This window comes from Bacillus rossius, chromosome 1 (genome assembly GCF_032445375.1).
Source record: "Bacillus rossius redtenbacheri isolate Brsri chromosome 1, Brsri_v3, whole genome shotgun sequence".
In the NCBI taxonomy this organism is placed as follows: domain Eukaryota; kingdom Metazoa; phylum Arthropoda; class Insecta; order Phasmatodea; family Bacillidae; genus Bacillus; species Bacillus rossius.
Genome location: NC_086330.1, coordinates 348,678,024 through 348,700,061, shown reverse-complemented (window position 1 = coordinate 348,700,061; position 22,038 = coordinate 348,678,024). Strand labels below are relative to the sequence as shown.

The window sequence follows — 22,038 nt, the reverse complement described above, 5'->3', positions numbered from 1 at the left end:
GATGAAAATATTAGCCTGGGCCAGTATTTGTTGTACTTGTTGGAGAATACATTATTCAACCGTCACTAGGTTTTCAGATATCCTGCGCCAACTATACAGTTGACCTATAAAATATTATTTCATTCAGAATAATTCTGTGTGTTGAAATATAACAGTTTCATTAGTATGCACATAGTCACTTTTTTTTCTGTAAACAGCCAAAAATTCCTGCATCATGAGGTAGGTATAAGTTAAGCCTAGTGAGGTATGGCGTTGCGGCCCTATTTTAAGCTAAATTGAGCATTTATCTTTATTTTTATCTGCACACATTTTGTTTCTTTTTAATCAGAACACAATTGATTGTAAAAAAATTATACTTTCATTAATTTCTCAATATCATATTTGATTGTAAGCAATTTATTGTTTATTATTGCAAAACTTTTCTCAGACTTTGATTTACATTCTTTGTCCTAAGTATAGGTGTTCTCAGATATAATTTTAACCAACAACCCCAAAAGTTAAAAAATATGATTTTGTTAACAAACATCTTGTTTTCTTTTAAAATGTAAAAAATAGAATGTGCCCATGTATAGGACAGGCTTGGAAAGGTGTTGTCATAGTTTTTCCTGATCTTTAATTATTTAATTATAAAAATAACTAATTTTGTGATTAAGAGTTAAAATGGTTTAAATTTGGATCCTAAAACTTGTAACTTATATCACTTTCTAGGGTTCATGTGTTTGCTATCGTAAGAACCTGGTACATCACAATTATACCTCTAAGTTAAAAGAAATACATTTATATTAATGACATATTTTATGTACTTAAATATTTACAATATAAAGGCACTTTATACAGATTTACATGCTCCAGAACATATATTTTATTAATAGTGGATTAAATATAAAGTCTCACACACAATACTTCTTACAACACAAGAGTACAAATGTTTGCACTTTCAAAGCTTAGAATCATAGTCTCCTGCTGTTTACATGTGAAAGAAAAATTGCCTTTACACTAAGTAGTGATCACATTAACATACTTTTACCATCAAGGGTTGTGTGTTGACAGCCATATCATTAGAGGCAAAGCACTCTAAACAAATAATCAGATTTTTAAACCAGTGATTCTCTCGTACATTCGCCATAATGTAGATTTAATTAAAACAAACACTATCCAAAAATTAATTGAACCCATTTTTTCACTCCTATCCTCACCATTAGTCAGTTGTGTTGCTGTACATTAACAGCTTTATATCCCATTTCATAGTTTAGGCTAAAACTAGAAGACTACATTACATAATCAAACTTACTGCTTATACCAAAACACTTGCAGTGGCACATTCAGTCCTTTGCAAGGGAGGGGCACTAAACATTGTGGCTTTTCCTTTCTTTACATTTATTGAGCTATCAAAAATACTATTGCAAACTACCTACCACTAAAATTAAATTAAATTTGTTTTGTAGTTGCTTCAAAATGAACCAAATTTGTTAATTGTCATGTTTTGTCATGGTTTAACATGAAACTAACATTAATATCAGTTATTATTTTGGGAGGTAGAGCCACGGCTTCTGTGCCACTCCCTTAAATACGTCCTTGGTAGTCAGAAATATGATTGTGATGCAGTCAGTTTCATTAAAAAAAAACATGGACACTATGTACTTCTTTAAAAAAAATATGTCTTCTATTTCTACCTATAATTCCTAACACTACAACCTATTCAAGCACTTATAGGCAACCAGACACCACACCTCTACTGCAGAGAAAGTGAAGCCATGCGAGACTGGTTCACTGTACCTGCCGACGACGCCCCCCGGCGCAGAGACGAGGTCCTGCGTATTTTGCTTCCCGAGGCGGCTGTGGCATGCGACAAGACCAGAGCACACAGGGGATTAGCGACCAAACACATTCCACAGGGGCATTAGTGCGCACCATGCACCTGTTCCCGGAGCCCTCAAGCCGAGAGACAGGACCACACACAGGAGGCGTACAGGGGCCAAACAGGGAGGCACAGCTGTTTTCAACTTGGGACAAATAACAAAGCCCATTGATAAAAAGACGCATGCCTTTCAAGGACAGACTCTATAGTCAGAGAAAATATTAAGCACAAAATAAATATCAGCTGTCTCAAAAAAATAAATAAATTTAATAACCGCACAAAGTTGCAAAAAATATAAGGTATTGGTGGTTTAATATTTCTAATAGGCCAACAACACTTAAAGAGAACCAATTATATAAAAAAAATACTACTAATTTAATTTTGATACATTAATTTTGTACTTAATATATTAATGAAAAGCATTTAAGTTGTTTTCAGTTTTAGTACATAACATGCATTAATTTACTAAGCATTAATATGTAAATATTGAAGCAGTAAGATTTCAAATAGATGGTTCAAAAACACTCAACTATTAGCTACAATAAATATCACATATAGCCAAGGGAAAAAATGGTTGGGAGAAATAATTGGTTGGGAGGAAAAATTGTTTGGGGGAACATGATTTAGAAGAAAATGAGTTTTGGGGGAAAAGAAGTTGTGTGAGAAATGGGTTGAAAAAATGGGTATTGAGAAAAAAAATGGGTCAGGGGTAGTTGGCCAAAAATGTATTTGGCAAATATAACTTCCATTTGTTCATTTCATGAAATGACATTTTGAATTCTTGCATTCTTAAACCATTACTTAAGTTATATGCGACTCCAAATAGTATGTAACTTTTTCATTTAACTATGATTAAATTATAAAACACAGAAATAAGCATTAACAAGGGAAGGTATAAAAGGCAGTACCAATGCAAACTTCAATGGGGGCCTTGCACAATTTTTTTTTTAAAATTAGTTTAAAACATTGAGTAGCTTTGAATTTTAAATGTTCAACCACATTGTTTTTAACATACAGAAAACAAATATTTAAAAAAATCTAGCATTTTCAGTTAGAGTAATAACAAACTATTTATGATACTGTAAGTATAAAATCACACAGTCATGAAAAATGAAACAAAAATCAAAATGGGGAGAAACTACAATCTAATTAAATATTACTTTAAAGGAAGACAAATATAATCCAAAATAAGAAGTCTACATCTAGACAATTACAAATAGTATCAAAAACATCATTCTTTAATATTATCTTAAAATGTATTCTTGAATAACTAAATGCTACACATCAATACTAACATTTCATATAATGCTTAGCTCAAATTGCATTAACTAACTTCATTATTCCCAAATGATCAAGTTTTCCATTTGTTTTAAATAGATTTGTGATATTATTTTTTACAATCCAAACATTATTAAAGGGATACCATTTTTTTCTAACTAAAGCAGATGATAGTATCTACAATTATAAGAATTAAATTGTTTCTTTTTCTTGTTCAGTTGATCAGCACTGTAAATTAGAGATCGATTTTCAATCTAAAAACTGAATTACATGATATTTGTTGCAATATACTGCTTCTTCATATCCAGGAAAACCCTTTAGCCTTCTATAAAGCTACATAGAAATTTTGTGATTATATATTTACTCATGTGAAAGTAAATAGCACAAATATTTTTTTTAAAACATATATTTGTATGTAGTTGTCATACTATTAAAAATGAAATGAAAGAACTGCTACCTCCTTAAAAGAGAGAAGAAACTAAATTACTGGTACAAAATAATTTGAAAAACTGTAGTTACATGCACCAACGTAACACAGTCACAATTGTGTGGCTAAAGCTTGATGTCAACCGGGGCTAACGCCCTTCTTAAGCCCAATGTGCCTCACGTCTTGCCCAGCCCCTCCCCTCCCATCTCCTCCTGGTTTCGAACCTCCCGCCATCAGGAACCAGTTTGTGTGTATGTGTGCGTGTGTTTGTCCGCCCTGCAAGAGGCACATTTATAGAGCCTGTGCCACGCAACCCTAATATAATTACTATTTAAATAATTAATTGTCATTTTTTATCTTTTCTTTTACTGTTCGCGACTGTGTTTATGTTAACAGGCTAGACATAAGGACAGAGCAGCGCCATGCACAGCAGGTTTCAGAACTACCTGGCGCGGGTAGACTATTTTCCGAACTTAAGTAGAAATTTGTAACTTTTTATGTAATGTTAATTCAGGGAAAATACGTTCAAGTTTGTGTTAAGAGCTGTAAGGGCTTTGCTTCGCTACTTATTCCTCCACGTCATTGTCCGTTGCCTAACGGTAAGTCCGAAGCTTCCTGCGGCCATGACACCTTGACCAGAGCCCAGTCTATCTCGATCGCCACCCGGAGCAGGACGCAGCGACCATGTGTGATTCCTTCCCGTCCTCCAGCGTGTGGGGACACCCAGAAACCACTCTGGTTTCTTCTCGTGAGTTAAGGAGCGTGCCCGCCGCTGAGAGCAGGTGGTTAGACTATATTTGAGTAGTAGAGCCTCGTCGCACTTGGGCTACTTCGCGACCCTGAGAGGGGTTAGCCAGGTCCACGTGCCCTTAAAACCACGTGGTGGCGCCCATATTTAGTCGATGCTCACACACTGCGTGACTCTCTCAATCTCAGTGCGATAGCAAGCTACTGCTATTGCAAAATTAGAAACTCCATGTGGATTAATAATTTTCATTATCACCTAACAGTATATCAGTTACAAGAAACCAATATAATTTAATGCACCAATGCTTAACAGAAGATTATGCTAAAAAACACTAACATGTCAGTTTGAAAATTGAAATATATGTATTTCAATTAATACTGTACGTAAAACATTAATAATATTTGACAATTAAAATTATTTATTCTGTAAATTAAATTTTAAAAAATCTCAGAAGCTGATAAAAACAAATAAATTATTATCAAATTTACCAAGTTTTTTAATTTTCAGCACTAATAATATAGTTTCACATTGGTAAACACATTTTTAGTTAATAATAAAAAAAAGTTAGTTAAGCAAACAAGAACACAATTATTATTGCTGATAATGTTCCACCAAACCTGATGAAAACAAAGCTTTCTCCACTGTAAGCATTAGTAAAATATTTAAATACCAGAAACCAACAAAGCGACTAGCAGTTACACAACACAAAATAGCTCTTACGCATATCCTTTCCAATTAGCAGCATCTACTATGTTTAAAATTTTTTATTTTAACTGGCAAAATCACATGTATGTGTATAAGTTAAGGATATGAAATAACCATGATCAACCAATGTGTTTAAGTTATTTTGTAAAGATTCATAATGATAACCAATTTAAAAAAACCTATAAACATTTTTTAACTCAATTATAATAAACTATTTTATAATCAGCTAGGTAGAAAGGAACTGCATGCAGTATTTTTAATGGGTGTTAAGAAACATTAAAATGTTACTGTACTTACCAATAACTGCTACGTATTCACTTTACTGTACGTACATACTATTAAAATACTTGAGAGCTAAACACTGGAGGCTGCTGTTTTAAACAAACAATTTTCCTTAAAAATGAATGAATTAATTTATTTTACAAAATTAATAATAAAACATCTGTCGAACTAAAGACTTAACATAAACACAGAATACTGCTACAAACTGGTTATTGAAAATTTCAGATTCTTCGCATTAGTGCAAAATGTGTGCTCTGTTTATTTAAAGGTAAAAACAAAATTCCAGTTAAGATCTAATTAGAAAATATCCACCATAGAAAATGACACTGAAATTCTGAAACTAATTGAGTGCAATTGCCAATGACCGTCAGCAAGAATTGGTCATTAGTATTCCAGAAGCCTATGGTAATCAACTGACACAAAAAGGTCAATGTTAATCAACTACAGACAACTAGCAAATTGTTAGCTTGTACTACATAAAGTAACAATAACTTTTAAAAAAAGACACAAAACAGTGAGTTTGACAATTCACATCAGATTTATTTGAAGTATTGATGAAGCAAAAGATAATTGAAGATTTTATTCCTGAACATATCAATTTACATTACATTACATTACATTAAGAGAGACCACTGTGCAGCATACGTAAAAAAAAAGGATAATTATAGCAACAGAAAATGCTTAAACACTATGCAGAAATTTTAGTTGTGATATGTAAATCTAATAAAATAATGTTTTTTTTTTATCCCACTACTCCAAAAACTACAACTGTGTAGTTTCGGCAACAATACTAATCTTTCACATAAATTTATTGCTTGCAATTACTCTCACAACTATTATTTCCTGGTTTTCATCTGCTAAATGCAATGAAAACCGAAAAATAATTATAATTGCATGAGACAATACAAGACTGAAAAAAAAAAATTGCTTCCAGAAAGAAAGTTTCAATCAGCCCGTGTCCGTAAAAACTCACCAGCACTGGATGGTGCAGACTTCGTAGTGGAAGCTGGTGTTTTTCGTGGCACACTATTGGCTCGCATTTTGGTTGCTGAAGACTGCTGAAACATTTATAGCTATTTAACATTCAAAAATAACAGTAAAAAGCTTTGAGTTAACCATGTAATTAACAATAAACAAGAGTCCTACAAATATAATGTAAATGTTTGTGTGTGCATTTCTCAATCACACTTTAAATACTCAACTGTTTTGCACAAAATTTTAAAGAGGTAGCTTGTACATTGGATAAACAAATAATAATAATAATAATAATAATTATTATTATTATTGAACTCCACCCTAAAGTGGTGAAAAAGGATAAGTTTATTTTCATAAAAAGACAATTATCTCCAAAGCAAATGAAGCTTGAGGTAAGATATTTGGGGATGAAAAGAAGTTAAATATGGTTTTATAATAAAAATATCAAATATATCAAAATACCAAAACAGTTTTGTACAAAAAGTACCAAAACAGTTTTACCACTTCATCCTTAATGAGGTGACAATGGTGGATTCATAAATAAAAATTCATAACGCTGAATGTAAAAGGGTAATGAAATTTTTTTCATAGTCCATGCAGGGAAAATTTTATAACATTTCAAACTCAATGCATCCAGCATTGAATAGCTTAGTATGATTTTTCATATTATGCCTACTGAGGTAATAGCAAAACTTTTGATCATCAAACACTATTTTTTATCCGTTACACTAAAACGTAGGCATATAAAAATTTGCTTTAGACAAAGAATTAGGGTAAAATTAACAGGGTTTAAAATAAATTCAGACAAATTTGACAATGAGGAAGATTAAATATTTTTTTTAATTACTTTAATAGTTTGTAACTTAAAAAAATAGTTTCAACTAATAGTTAAAGAAAATATTTAAGTTTTTTATAATAAACTATAATGGATTTGATAGTATACCTAATAAAAAGTTGTTTTTTTTTTTGTTACATAAAAATTTACTTTACACACAAGTTTTAGAACCAATTTAAGAAGTTAAAATAAATAAGAATGGATTCAATAGTGTACATAGTACAGAAAAATATTTTGTTTTAACCCAATGCAGTAATGGATCCTCTTATAAAAATTGTTTCAGACCAAAGTTTTAGATAATTTTAAGAAGATTTCAAATCAATTGATATAGGTTTTATAGTTTACCTAATAAGAGTGTCTTGAAATTTTTATGTCCTATAACCTTAGTTTTTTCCACCCTTTGAAATAATGGTTGGTTGAACTAAAGTTAGTTTCAGCCAAAATTTTTGGATAACCATTTTAATGTTTACAAACAATATAAATGTACTTGATATGTTGGCTATTTAGGAAGTTATGGTTTTTTTTTTTGCATTCAACCCCTGTTTTTTTCCACCTCTTGCAGTAATGATTAGTCGTATAAAAATTACTTCAGATGAAAGTTGTGAATAATATTTGAAGGTTTCACAATAAATAAAAACGGATTTAATAGTGTACACGGTTCGGAAATTATATTTTTATTTAATTTCCACCCACTGAAAAAAAAAAATAATAATTTTCAATCATCATTTCAACTTAAAAATAGATTATCTGGTAGCATTGTTTTTTGAATAGGTATGAAAAATGTCAGGTACTCACCTTTCTTAATCCTATATATACTTAAGTAACAAACAGAAGTCAGGTACATGCTTGCTACTTTAATCTGGTCAAAGCTTTTGGCTCAGTGAATCATTCCTAACAATGTGAAAAACTAACAAATTTTGGTTTATGTGACACTTATTTAAGTTGGTTCGCCAGTATCTCAAAAAAAGATGTTTTTTGTTTTGTTTTAATTCATAATTATAGTTCTTCAATGCATTATGCTAGTCTGGAGTCCTGTAAATATGACTCCATCACCCTTGCAATTCAACAATTTTATTAACGATATCACTAGGTTAGTAAATTAATCTTCCAGTGTTATTTTCCGATGATTAAAATATTTTGCAGAAAAATTATCTCACTTCATGATTTTCTGCTACTCCAGTCTGAGATTGCTGGAAATTCAAATTGGTGTTATCTCCAATCTTGTTGCTCTTAATAAAGAAAAAAAAAAAAAACAATACTATCATGTTCACAATAAACTTCACCCTATCAGATATGACTATAAATTAAATAACTCTCCATTTTCTATCACTAACTAAACAAGCTGAAGTTAACATTTATGGTATGAATAATCAAAACACTGAAAGTACAAACTTCTTCTTGTAATTTTTCAAACTAAAAACCCCATGTTGGTAAAAATTGGGTAGGTTTAGTTTTATAAATGAAATTCACATCAAAGCTCAACTATTTAAGATGAATGATGATAAACTGAGCATGAATTATATACACAAAGGTTTACATAACATGTCTTCATTTTTTTCCAAAATTAACCTGTAAACGGAGTGAAATGGGAGTAGGTTTGGTACTATAAAAAAATTCTTTGCTAATAAAAATTACAATTATGTTAAAATTTGAATTTTTGTAAGCTTTTAAACCAGTTACATATTTACTACTCACCATTTTTTAACTTTGGAATGGGGGTAGGGAACTCACATATTGCATTAAAACAAAGGATACTTTACACACAGTACAATGCCTTTGGAAACAGCCATCAAAATCTGTTTACTAGATACTGACAAGGGTCGCAATATATTGCGTGTGGGAACAGAGTATTAACATAATTATATACTAGCTTACTACCCATGGCTTCAATTTCCCAAATAATGAACATTGTTAGGAACAGAATGTAATAAATCTTTAAGTAAAGTAAGATATGCAATATAATGTCAGGTTTACATAATGTTTCATTCCTTACATTCAAGATAGGAATTTCAATAGTTTTAATGTAAATAAGCCTATCAATGTATTTAAATGCAGATAAAGTATGGCAATTTATTTCCCATTTTAGTGTATGATATGGGACCCTGATAAAATCACTCCCACTTTCTTCATTAGTAAGTGAATATTCAACTTCATTAGGAAGCAAAATAAAAGTAAAAAAATGCACGTGTCCCGTCAAACATAAATCACACCACGTACTCATATATACAAAGGCATTCTTAAGAAGGTAGGCTAGATCATGTTTCAAGAATTGCCAGCTGGTCTAACTATTCTGCTGCACTGGTGAATAAATTAATTCTAACTTTTGATATCCTGTACCATTTACCCTACCATAGACAATGAAATGTATTTTTATTACATGTGTGTGTTTCTTTAAATTTGAAACAATATGAATCTTGTAATTAACTAATGATGTACAATAAGCATTCTTGTTCTGACGTTCATGTTGCACATCCTGTAAGGACCAACATTTGATTCTGATAAATCTGTATAGTGAACCCCAAAAACAACTAGTTGTGCACTACATGTCAACTTGCCTCTTACACCACATTCAATCTCCTCCTATGTTCAGTACTTTCCAAAACCCAACCCAACCAAAATAGTTTACGAAAACTAGTAGTAATTAAAGCAAATGTTTTATGTGAGCAAAAAAGATATATGGGAATGAAAGAAACAGCCAATTAATTAATTTACGCTTAACGTTTCATTGATATGTACATCATTATAGATGAGTGATAACATGTGAATGGCGCATTGATGGAATGTATGGGTGTTTGAAATGAAAGTATCCAGAGTAAATCCTACAGACTCACGGAAATATCAGCAAAGTTTCCCCACTTGCAAAAATCTTGGTTATAACCTGCTAGGAATTAAATCCTTATCGCCTTGGTGGAAGGAGAGTGAATAGGAAGTGTGTTTATGTAGCCATACCTAAATCCTCTAAAAATTATCTGAACTGTTTATTCATGTTAGTTTCTACATAAAAATAAGTAATCTCACCATAACCGCTCCATCTGTGTCATCCTCATTTCGGCCAAGAGGTCCTGAAAATAAAAGAAAAAAGTCTGCATTAAATAATGAAACAATTTATCTATGGGAGGATTACAAAAACACAAGACCATTAGGATTAAATAAAAGAAAACATAGAAAAATGAAATTAATTGGATACTTTTTTGGCAATTACGAACCAAATACAAAAACACTTTTCTCACAAGTCATTTTTACAAAGCTTGAAATTAAATTTTACACTTACATTGCATCACATAATGTATCATCATTTATTCATTTTCAAAGAATTAATAATTGTTTTTAAAACAAAAATCCTTAGTTTAAGAAAGGGCAGTTGGTTCCTGATCACACAACTGCATCCAAATGTGTTTTTGGCAAGTTAAATATTTGTTTGTACACATTTTCAAGAACTTCTTACAGTTGCTGTGTTCGCATCATTATAGAAGCATTATCTGTTACATAGAATCAACAAAAGATTGCATTTTACTTTCAGTTATACATTATTTTTTAGTGAGTAACTATGACTACTGAAAAACTGCACTGCTGCGTGATTTGTGCAAAAACTATTCTGGAATTTTTTACTTATTATCATGGGACTTTTATATTTCAGGGTTAAAATGTACCCTCATATGTTAAGGCTGGAACCTATATTAAAAATGCATTTAAAATTCAATTTAAATCCCCTTCATGATTTACACAAAATTAGCAAACAGAGTTTGAGTAATGGCATTTGACATAATTAATAAGCTAGTATGAGCATGCATGTTTTTGCTACCAAATAAAATAAAAAAATGGTCCAAAATTTAACAAACTACTACAGGGACATTACTATAGTCCATCCACGGTAACCTCCTACTTTTTTAAACGAACCTTTGAAAAAACACACCAGGATGCAGCATGTTTGGTTCGTTTGCAAAAATACTTTCCATCATATGCATATTAAACATGCATTAACACTAAATTACCGTATAATGATGTTAAATAAAATTTTACAAAAAAAGTAACTATATATGTACAATATTATTAATATTAATGATCTCGCATGTGTGTAAATGAAACAGTGAGAGAAGTGGTGTGTTGGCAATGATTAGAACGAAATAGTTCCATAGCCAAAAAATATATTTTTTGACTTTCCGCGTGTATTTAAGAATTTGTTTGGGTATTTGTTAAGTTTGAACATTTTTTTAAATCTCTGGTGAAATAAAAACGTTATGTTAACGGTAAAAAAATATTACGTGCCGAAACCGTGGTCGCGCATTAATAATGTTAATAGTCACTTGTTTGTTTTCTCTTTCAGCCGTTTGTCTGCAGTCTGCAGTCTGTACGCCATATTGCAGTGTGTTTTAATATATTACTGACCGTGAAATAACGTACAGTTTGTGTTTCAGGATTTTGTGTTAATATTGTGTATTTTAACTTTGTTATATTATTTATTATCTACTATTGTAATGATGGAATTTGTTATCGTTTTGATATTTTGTGTGGTTCTTGTGATTGCTGTAATGGTAATTGGTTCCGGGATGGGGAAAGCTACTTCGTCGCAGCGTCAGATGGACATCATTAACGTCGCTCAGAACTTATATGTTTTAATTAGAAAAGGCGACTTGAAGAAATGTGACGTTACGCAGACGACCGCGTTTCTTCTCAACATCGCAAAGTCAACTGTTCTCAAGTAAGTAGGCTTTTTTCGTATTCATGCACGTAAAAAAAATATCGACTGTGTCCTAAGTATTGTCGGCCTGTGTTTTAACTCACGAGTTTTTTTGTGTTTTATTTCCAATTTATATTTTTTGGTGTGAGACAACACCGCCATGTGGCGTCTCTGTTGAAAAGTTAACCTAAAATCATATTAGGCCTACTCAGGTCCTAACAATAACAATATAGGCACTTTCAAGTATTTTTATGGGTGTGATACACGTTTGTTTATAACGATGTTTATAAACTTTATGATAGGTTTAACTATAACATAAGGGAGTGATTTTATAATTTGCATTTAATTAGTTTTTCATCTGTTTGGGAGATCACAAAATAAATAAAAAAACACTTCATTAATTTCGTGGACAAAGTCTGTCATGTTTCCATTTAGTGACCACAAAGCAAATATTTGTGACAAAATGCCATATTTGGAACACTGCCTAACTGCGTATTGTGAACGGGTCCCCGGAAGTGTTATGACAAATGTTTTTTTTTTTTTTGGTTAGGTACTACAAGAAAGACATTGAAGAAGTTTCAACACCAGGAAAAAAGAGGAAAAAAAGGCCACAGGAAGGAAAGTCACTTGACACAGTCGACGATTTCACAGTAAATGCAATCAGGAATGCAATTTACAGGATGTACGCTGAAGGTAAAAATTTGATACTGAAGAGTAGTTTCAATATCACTGGGGTAGGCCCTACTTAATTGTATTCATTTCATATATCCATATGCAGATTGACCGGTTCAGTTTTTTTCCGATATCATCTGTCCTTTAAAAATACTTAACATTTTTGGGTGGTTTGTTAGGTTTCTTTATTGATATGGTATTGATATATAGAATATTGTGCAACATATGAAATAGGTACACGTCCTTTTAAGGTTAGGTTAAAGATAGAAAGAAAATTGTTACATTCTAAAACTACAAGTAATGTTTATATCGTTATACACAGTATACATATTAAATAACCTCAACTTTTATGATGTATCAGAAGGTTAAATAATGACTATTTCCAGTATCAATAATATCCAGTTGTGCGCTTTAGCAGTAATTGGTTACAAATTAGTGAGTTGTGGTCTAAGCAAGCATGGTTATTAAAAAAAAATTGGGATACTTAATTGGCTAAATTGTACTGTGTGGCAGGGTCCAGTACAATATATATTCTATTGCAAAATAGTGTCATGCCCTGCCTAACCCTTTAGAAAATATAGGGGTATTGTTATTTTATAAACAATAGGCCTACTTCATTGTAATGAAGTATCATATGAAAACACAACTTAGCCAGACAAACTGTGTGTTAGTGTATGAAGTAACAGAAGGTTATAAAACAGTAAAAGTTTAGTATCGCGTATCCTATTCGATACATTGATCCTGATCGCATGATCCTGCAAATATTGATCCTGTGATTGATGATGCTTGCTTTTCTAATTTATTACGTTTAAAAATCCTGTACAAAACCAAAACTAAAAACCTGTGATGTAGTAATGAGTTATGATTTAAAGTTGAATAATAATGAAAATATATATGTTTTATTAAACTTATGATAATTATTCTTGCTATACCACAATATTTGATTATGTTCAGGATCTTTGATCTGAATAAATGAAAAAAAGCATGCACCACACGATCAATAGGATGTACAGGTTCATGCATAAAGATCTAGGGATCACATGGGATACACGATACAAAACATTTACCTACAACACAGTGTAGAGCTTGTAACTTATTGATTGCTAAATTGAATGCTGAAATACTAATGTTTTACACAACTTCAATACAAACGCGCAATATAATCGTCATATCATTGCAGACAAAAATACTGCAATGTAGAATTCCTCTAAGCAAACTACAAAATTTAAATTAATTTAAAAGTATTTTTGAAATGTAAGTTTATTAAAACTATTTAATAAATGTAAATTGTGCACTTAAATTATCTTCTACGGGGTTGTGGTTTCGCTTAGTTTTGTGTACCTCTGTTATTTCATGTATTGTTAATGTATGCAATAAATTTACAGGTTTGAATGTTACAGTCGACACCATTTTGAAAGAAATCAGGGAAAGACAAATAGATTATTATGGTGGAAGATCAAGTCTTCATAAATTGTTAAAGAAGATGGGATTTTCATGGACAACTGTTGATGGACGAAAAGCTTTGATAGAGAATGAAAACATAGTATTGCAGCGAATAGATTTCTTGAGAAAGTATAAAGAAGAAAAAGAAAGAGGTGCCAATTTCATATTTGTTGATGAAACATGGATTTTCCAGAGAGGCAAGGCATTAATTTATTTGAAAATTTGTTCTGTGGTCCAATACAAAGTATTTCATTTCCATTTCATATATTTTTCAGGAACTGTATCAAAGTCATGGCAGGACAAGAGTCTACAATCTGCGAAGAGACGTACTGTTGGAGATGGTAAAAGGTTTATTGTTGTTAATGCTGGAGGGCGCACTGGCTTTGTGCCAGGAGCAGGATTACTTTTTGTTTCAGGTCAGAAGACTGCAGACTACCATGGCGAGATGAATGGGGAAACTTTCTTGATGTGGTTTGAAGACATGTTGGTGCATCTTGAGGAACCCAGTGTCATCATAATGGACAATGCTTCATATCACAGCACCCAGGTATGTGCAATGGTAAAGCAGTGTCTTTTTATTGCTCAAATTGTAATGTGAAAAATTTACATGTGTTTATTATTGTGTATAAGTACGAATATTCGAGACTAATACATTTTGCCAGCAATAATTGTTATCTTAATAGTATGCCTACACTACATTTTTATAAACTATAATGTTTGAGCTGAAATTGAATACACACAGATATATATATATATATATATATATAATGTAATTGAATTACATTGTAGTGCAAACTAATTTAGTAGAGGGTTTGAAATACCAAATAAAATTTTTTTATTGCAAACAGCATTTGAAAATGACATAATTACTTGTTTGGTAAAAGGACCCACTTTATGAATGCTCTGTTGCCCTACTTAATAAATTAAAATAATATTTTCAAAAAAATTTCTAGTCACTAAACTAACATGCTTTGTTAAATTTAGAAATTCATTACGACAATATGCCAAAACACATGTTTGCTTTGCATAAGTACAGTAGAACCCTGTTATAATTTGTTTTTAAGGGGCTACAAGAAAAAAAAACATAAGCAGGAAATTCAATTTAGTACTTTTTAGTGTGGATTTATTGCCAATGGACTCAACAAGCTGCATAAAGATATATTTGATGCTCCAATTTGCTTGTAGCAAGCCAAAAACAATTTTTCTTTAACATCATGGTGCTTCCAGCTTCTATCTGCTTTGTCTTTACTTACACATTGTCTCATTGCTGTAAAATTGTCATAATTCACGACAGTGTTTACAGTGGAAATGCTTAAGTCCAGTTCTTTTGCCACTTGAACATGTGATTTAAGTGAATACATTTGAAAACACACAGAATGGCTAAAAATTTATGAATTTATTTGTTTTCCAAGGGTGTCAACAGGCAGTTAACTGCTAACATACACATATACATAGACAGTATAGACAAAGGCTTTTAATTTTTTTCGTCTTCTAAAATTTTATGATGTGAACATTACAAGCACGAAACGCATAATTTGTGAAACATTATATCCAGGAATTAAAAACATTGTCCTTATAGGGAAAATATTGGACTTGAAAAATAATACATTATAGGCAGGAAAACTTTATAAGCAGTAAAATTGTAACAGGGTTCTACTGTCATGAATTCTTATCAGCTACTTGAGTATTTAGTTAAATGTTGGCATAACGTAGGTTGAGAAAACACCTACAACGAACTGGACCAAGGCTGCACTGATCGCGTGGCTGGAGAAGAATGGGATAAAACATGAAAATAATTTGTTGAAAGTGGAGCTGCTGAGAATAGCTAAACAAAACAAGCCCCGAATACGGTATATTATTTCGTTTCTTTCACAGCATTTCTTTAAAAGTGAGATAGTTGCAAAAAATTACGTATACACCTTGTTCTAACACACTTTTCAGATATGAGGTAGACGAGTTGGCTCGTAACTATGGCCACGAAATTCTACGACTCCCACCCTATCACTGCCACTATAATGCAATCGAACTAGTTTGGGCTCAATGTAAACACCATTACAATAGTAACGTGGGGCGGGCCAAGAGATTTGACAATGATGCAGTTGCAGCCATCTGGAAAGAGGCTCTTGATGCTTCCACACCAGAGAGGTATTTTCATGTTGCATGACCAATGGGGTATTCCTTTTGAAGTAGAAATTGTTTTATTTTCCTGTAGAACATTCCTCAAGCTTCAGCAAAACCCTTACCATACATTTTTACATAATACGTAAGTATTGTTGCCTAGCAGCCTGGTCCTACCATTCCTTTTGATAACTTTGTGTGCTAGTGTGTGTATAGTGTGATTATCATTTTGTGTATATTCATATACCAGTAATACAGTTTTAAAACAATTGGTAAAAATAAGTGGTTTGAATTTGTGTAGTTGTCGTTTTGAAAATGTGTTGCATGTATGTGTTTGTGTTTGTGTTTGTGTTTGTGTTTGTAATTTTATTCCCATGTGATTCATACATATCTGTGTAGTTTCTAGATCTAACAGTGGTGACTTATTTGCAAGGTTTTTTTTTTGTAATTGCAGTCCATTTGCAATTGTTTCATTTCCATAAATAGTTTTGTATTTATTAGTAATTGTGATATTACTTTCTGTTATGCTTAATCTTGTGTCAATGACTTTAAAGTTATGGTGGGTTCAGTGCTGTAGGCAGATTTCAATATTCAGATAAAATTTCAACGTAGAGAATTTTGAATATTTTCATCTAGCGAACTTGAATAGGTATTTACACATGTAGTTCTTGCACATTAGTATTTTCAAAAGTTATGTTATTATAGTGAAATACATATACAGTAAATCATCAAAACTATTCAAAAAATTAAATTTTCGCTATATCTCACTGTTTTTGTCTGGGACAAATTTTAACCAAAAACAAACACAAAAATTATGAAATAAATATTTTATCATATGCATTCTAAGCCTTTATTGATAACATATATAATATTTACAGCTTTATTATATCTTGAATAAACCACTATATTTTTTTTTTTCAGATAACATAAAACAAAACATGTTACTTCAAGTATTAAATAATAGCTTTGATAGTTGAGGAAAACACATTAAATGAGTTTTGTTGTGTTTAAAAATAGTTTCTTGTGGAGTGAGTTCAAAATTGTATGTAATAAAGAGCATGCCATGCATTGTTTACTATGCCGTTTTGACAGAAACAAACATATTTTGTTATAGAGTGGTTTTTGCTATAAACAGGTCATTTATATAGAGGTTTTACTGTATACATTAATTTTTTTAGATGGGCGAGGTGTGTGGATCACGTGGAGAAGCTAATTCAAGCAGACTGGGAGAGAGAAGTCCACATAGACAGCGGCACCATTCCTCCACTCATCATCCACCTCGGCGAGGATAGTTCAAGTGAAGACAGTGACAGCGAAGAATTTGAGGTTACGACACAGCAAGTAGATGGAGACAGTGAAGTACTGGCAGTTCCTCTTGATGATTTACCCGGGTGTTCTTATTGAGGTCTGTATGTAATAAACACCTGGGCAACTGTAAGTATTGGGGTTTGAAACATTTTTTTTTCTTTTATGCATTCCCATTAAGTATGTTGATTACTGGAACTTTATGTATTAACTTTATATTACACGTATTATGAAATTAATAATAAATTTCATTTCTGGATTCGTATAGGTGTATGTGAAACATTTTATTTTGTTGTGTGTCTTCATTTTTCAGTGAACTTACTTGGAAAACAAAAAGCCAGTCCCCATCCAGGGCCACAAATAAATAATGCATATAAGTGGTATAGAAATTACTGTCAATTCTTCACCACAATTTTACTGTTCATAAAATTATGATTTTGTCTAATAAGTATACTCAGGAAAATGTATATAACCATATTTTTATTTGTGGCCTTAACCGGCAAAATGGTAGGGGTTTATTAAATAAAAGAAGAAAATTCATTTTTAAATGTTTTCATCTGAATTTGTTAATTTTATTAAACCTTCAATCCTTAGTCTTTTCCAGATTGCTTAGATGGACAGCCATATGTATAATTTACAATACTTTTTTTTTCAGATGCAGAAAACTGTGTTGAACTGTACTAAATGATGATATTTATTGCTTACATAAATGTTGTAAATTTATATATTCTCCTAAAAATTTACTTTAAATTATATGTTATTTCTTTAGCTAACAAACTTATTTTTTAATATTTTTACCATTGGGTATCATAAATAATGTTATGAACATATACATGTATACTTAGATCATATTCAAATTACTTATATATATATATATACATACATACACACATTGTTTTGACAGCTGGTGATTGTAAACAAACCATTTGACATTTGTCACATGGCAATGTTTTTGTTTACATACGGCGGAAGGATACATAGTGACATTAAAGTAGATCCGGTGAAAAGCAGGGCTTCAGAAAAGTAGGAGGTTACCGTGGATGGACTATAGACTAGTTTCCACCCGGGGCAAGAACTCATCTTGGTACCCCCCACCCCCATTTAATGTTTAAACTAACCAAACCAAAACCTTTCCAGACAACACCTTATATCACCACCGCATATTAATGCCACAATCCCAAATATTTTTAATTGAACTTAAATGGTAAATTAATAGATTTATTTGCAATCATTTCATTTTTAATACAACACAAGTTGGTGGAAGTAAGCAAAAAATACCAGTTTTTAAATATTTGATAATATACATGTATCTTTCAATATAAATAATTCAGTTAATCTGCCCTTCAAAATTTTTTATGTTCTTACACTACAATATTCCATTCAATATCTATAGTATTAATAACTCTGCCGGTTTAACACCCCCAAAAAAGGGACGCATGGGGCACAAGCCTCTAGTTACGTCTCTGAGTTACCAACAGGTTCCACCTGCAATTAATTTAATTTGTGCGAGGTGCACTACACAAAGAATGAAGCTCCTCCACTGCAAGAAAAATTGATTTCACTTATTTTTTTTATTTCAATTAATGTTATGGAGTTTGTAGAATATTTAAAAGTGTAGAAACAGCACACACATTAACAGAACACAAAAAAAAAAAATTCGTAGTCGCCACATACTGGTAAAAGTGAAACTTCACTTTCACACATGCAGTTGAACTATAAAATAAAATATTCAACAGTTAAATTGAACAATAAACTAAACAATAAAGTACCGTGCTTAAATAACCACACTAGTGTTATTAGAAATGTCCATACAATTTTTACAATTCTAATTGAATTGAATTTTTCAAAACAAAAACTATGTTACTTTCAGTATAACTAAAGCTTATCAGAGAGCGAGGTGCTTCCCCCTTTCCGCCATCAAGTGCCCCACTCCTGAGCGTTGCACTTTAAGTTACGGTTATCGCCTCGCCTTAATCCTACCAGTTGTAAGGACGTTTAACTTAAAATTAAAATAATAATAAAAACACGAGCGTGAGCGGAACCTCGGAAAACTTCCGATGCTATAAAACAGACTGAAAATGCGCGATCGCGTGAGCCAGCAGGTGTCGGTGCCAGGCGTGGCAACTACACGGTGGAAACCCCCCCCCCCCCCCCCAAAAAAAAAAGGGGGGGGGGAATAAATAAAAATTGTGCTGAGGGGGAAAGAAGGGAAGATAACTGTTCTGGGCGTAGATTCTGTAGAAAAAGTTACTGTCATCGGGTCATTAAGCAGGGGCGATTAACGGCCTTAATAACCACTGGCGGCACGGCACGGGTTCTCACAGAGAGAATTGAGAAGGGGGGGGGGGGGGGGGGGGAGGGCGAAGAGAGAGAAATAGAACTTCTCGCGTCGTTATAAATTAATGACGATCACGTGACTCAAAGAAGCCACTCATCGCTCGCTCCGCCTAGACATCCTAGTGTCCTGCTTCGCGACCGCCCTTTAAATTTAAAGTCTTTTATTCCAAATTCCAATATGCTATGTTATGCTCGGAAACATTATCAAGAGAGAAATGTTGAAGGGTCTCAAAGATCAGTGTCCGTGGAATGAAAGTTGTGTTAAGATTGTCAACACAAAACAGCCAATATAACAAAAATGTCAGTAGTTTACAGTTATCGTATCAACAACCAGTTCCTTTCAAAAATAGATTATACTACAACCCTAAGTTGTTTAGAGTTTGAAATTAACTTTTTTTATGAAATGAGATGGCCTGGCAGAAAGAACCAACCTCTCACCATGATCTGGTATATTCTTTATAAAGAATATAAAATGGCCTGAAGAGGGAAGAGAGGGGCTGAATATTCTCCTGCCGTCGGTTCTCCCAAAACCACTACGAACACCTGATGGTAATAGTTTCTTAGAAACCCAACCACAAAAAAAAGTACCCCGCGTTTTTTTTCCTACTCCGGTACCTCAGAAACATTGCTGCCATTTTGCTCAGTTATAAAGTTTCACATCTAAGACCATTTCAAATTCCATTTCAATGATACCGTGCACTAAACATACAGCTTAAAAGCCGCCAACCCGAACACACACACACACAGTGAGCAGAGCTTCAGGAAAAACAACGCGATTTTAAAACTACTCAAGATATCCAAGTGAGGTATGTTCACGAAAAACATCTAAGAATTCGCTGATACCTGAAAAAAAAAACTGTTGATTTCGGATTAAGTTTTTAAACTTTATTTTTAGAAGAGTTAAAATGACTAAAAGGCGTGATTTCAGAGTAATCTTTAGTCGTAAAACAACCGGTACAGATAATTGAAAGCAGTTAAGGGACTTGCATTACACCTTTACCTTCATTTCTATGCCATATAATGTTACGATCACCACTCAAATTTCACAGTTGTCCTATGGACGATAAGACTGCGCGTCAGTTCAGAGCCGTGCACTTAGAGGCTATACCGCGCTAGAAGCACCAGCGAACGTCGCGCTTATAATCCCGCCTCACTAACACACATACACACCTGGGGGATTAGGCCCACCACCTTAGATGTTTCCATCTTTTTGCTATAATTATAATAGTGAACTATGTATCCCAATTTTTGGCATGTCGAGGCAAAACTCATAATCTCCCAGACTTATACTTTGTTGCAAACGCATGTTTACATACAGGCGCCATGTTTACTGTAAGCGCCGCGGGGAAATAACTTATTTCAAGCGGGCGACTACAACAATCAGGACAATCTCACCAGTTCACAAGTGTTGACTTCAACAAGTAGCCAAGGCTAAGTCCTATGCCATGTCAAACCAAAAGATTTACACGGAAGCTTTATTACAAGTGGTATCAAAATATTTGAAATTGAAAAATGGCGTGTCCTAATCCCCCTTAAATACAAACCCTTCTATATATTATATATTTCAGCCGAATCACAGAACTGTTCGAACTGCCAGCCAGGCCGCCTCCTATGTTAGCATGTTCTGAATAAAATTCATGAGTAATGAAAGACGGACTTTATAATCGGCAGTATAGTTGAAGACAGCCATAGTTTCGCAATTATTCCTCTCCTCGAAGGCTTTATCTCCGACAGTGAAGCCCATTGAAATCTGATATAAAGCTAATTTTTTTAAATGTGCATGGTAAAGTTAGGGTATGCCAAACTAACCTTAACATATAAACAAGGACCATTTATTAAAACAGAATAAAAATGTATCGAACAAAGAAAAAAAAATAGTTTAATGGGTTTTTTATTGTACAAATTGTATTTCGAACACGCTGCTGCCGTTTAAACAGGTACACAAATTAAAAAAAAATTGCACCTTAAATTTACAAAAACACTGGTTAAAAAGTATACAGGAATCTTCATAAATTTATCGTTCTTAGTAAATTTACGGGTAAAATGTTCAGTTCCTTTGAACATGATCCCACAAGAATAATCTGATACTTAGTAAAAACATTCAAAGACTCATGCAAAAACACACATCTTCCACGTGTGCGTTTGCCCTGTTTATACGGTTGAGGGGGGGGGGGGGGGGGAGAGAACAAAATTCGGAAGTTCTAAAACGGCGTAGTTATATGAAATAACGAAGAACTCTTTGTTTATTTGAGGTGAAATGTCGGTTGAAAAGTCCTTGAATCAGAACTAAGTCAACACTGTAAGCGAATGACTATATTTAGCCGAGGTCACAGATCCTGTGGGAAATTACCGCGGCGGTCGGTTAAAAACTGAGCAG

General features: G+C 32.7%; 2 protein-coding genes across 8 annotated transcripts in view; one reads left to right on the top strand and one right to left on the bottom strand.

Moving 5' to 3' along the window:
* Positions 1-22,038, bottom strand: part of LOC134528204 (CLIP-associating protein 1-B) — a 412,343-nt gene that overhangs the window by 79,952 nt on the left and 310,353 nt on the right. For 2 of the 5 annotated variants that reach the window (XM_063361605.1, XM_063361606.1), the window contains exons 7-10: positions 10,127-10,170; positions 8,266-8,337; positions 6,272-6,353; positions 1,777-1,836 (exon numbers count right to left, since the gene is read on the bottom strand). In XM_063361605.1, coding sequence (XP_063217675.1) covers positions 1,777-1,836; positions 6,272-6,353; positions 8,266-8,337; positions 10,127-10,170 — 258 coding nt within the window. Of the gene's footprint in view, positions 1-1,776; positions 1,837-6,271; positions 6,357-8,265; positions 8,338-10,126; positions 10,171-22,038 lie in introns of all 5 variants that reach the window. The other 3 variants (XM_063361603.1, XM_063361602.1, XM_063361604.1) reach the window with 3 other exon arrangements.
* LOC134528203 (uncharacterized) lies at positions 10,982-18,371 on the top strand. 3 transcript variants are annotated; one of them, XM_063361600.1, is made up of 7 exons: positions 10,984-11,807; positions 12,337-12,479; positions 13,844-14,053; positions 14,177-14,448; positions 15,615-15,751; positions 15,843-16,046; positions 17,198-18,371. In XM_063361600.1, exons 1-7 carry the CDS (start codon positions 11,584-11,586, stop codon positions 17,421-17,423), a joined length of 1,416 nt encoding a protein of 471 aa, XP_063217670.1. In that variant the 5' UTR covers positions 10,984-11,583; the 3' UTR covers positions 17,424-18,371. The 3 variants fall into 3 exon arrangements, with proteins under 3 accessions (XP_063217669.1, XP_063217670.1, XP_063217671.1); XM_063361599.1 differs by having other exon boundaries at positions 10,982-11,807; positions 13,844-14,448; XM_063361601.1 differs by lacking the exon at positions 15,843-16,046 and having other exon boundaries at positions 10,986-11,807; positions 13,844-14,448.

Excerpts from the sequence above, each read along its gene's own strand:
- LOC134528203 (XM_063361599.1), top strand. The coding sequence starts at position 11,584 with ATGATGGAATTTGTTATCGTTTTGATATTTTGTGTGGTTCTTGTGATT. Across the intron at positions 11,808-12,336 it reads GCAAAGTCAACTGTTCTCAA|GTACTACAAGAAAGACATTG; the intron begins GTAAGTAGGCTT and ends TTTTTTGGTTAG. Across the intron at positions 12,480-13,843 it reads TTACAGGATGTACGCTGAAG|GTTTGAATGTTACAGTCGAC; the intron begins GTAAAAATTTGA and ends ATAAATTTACAG.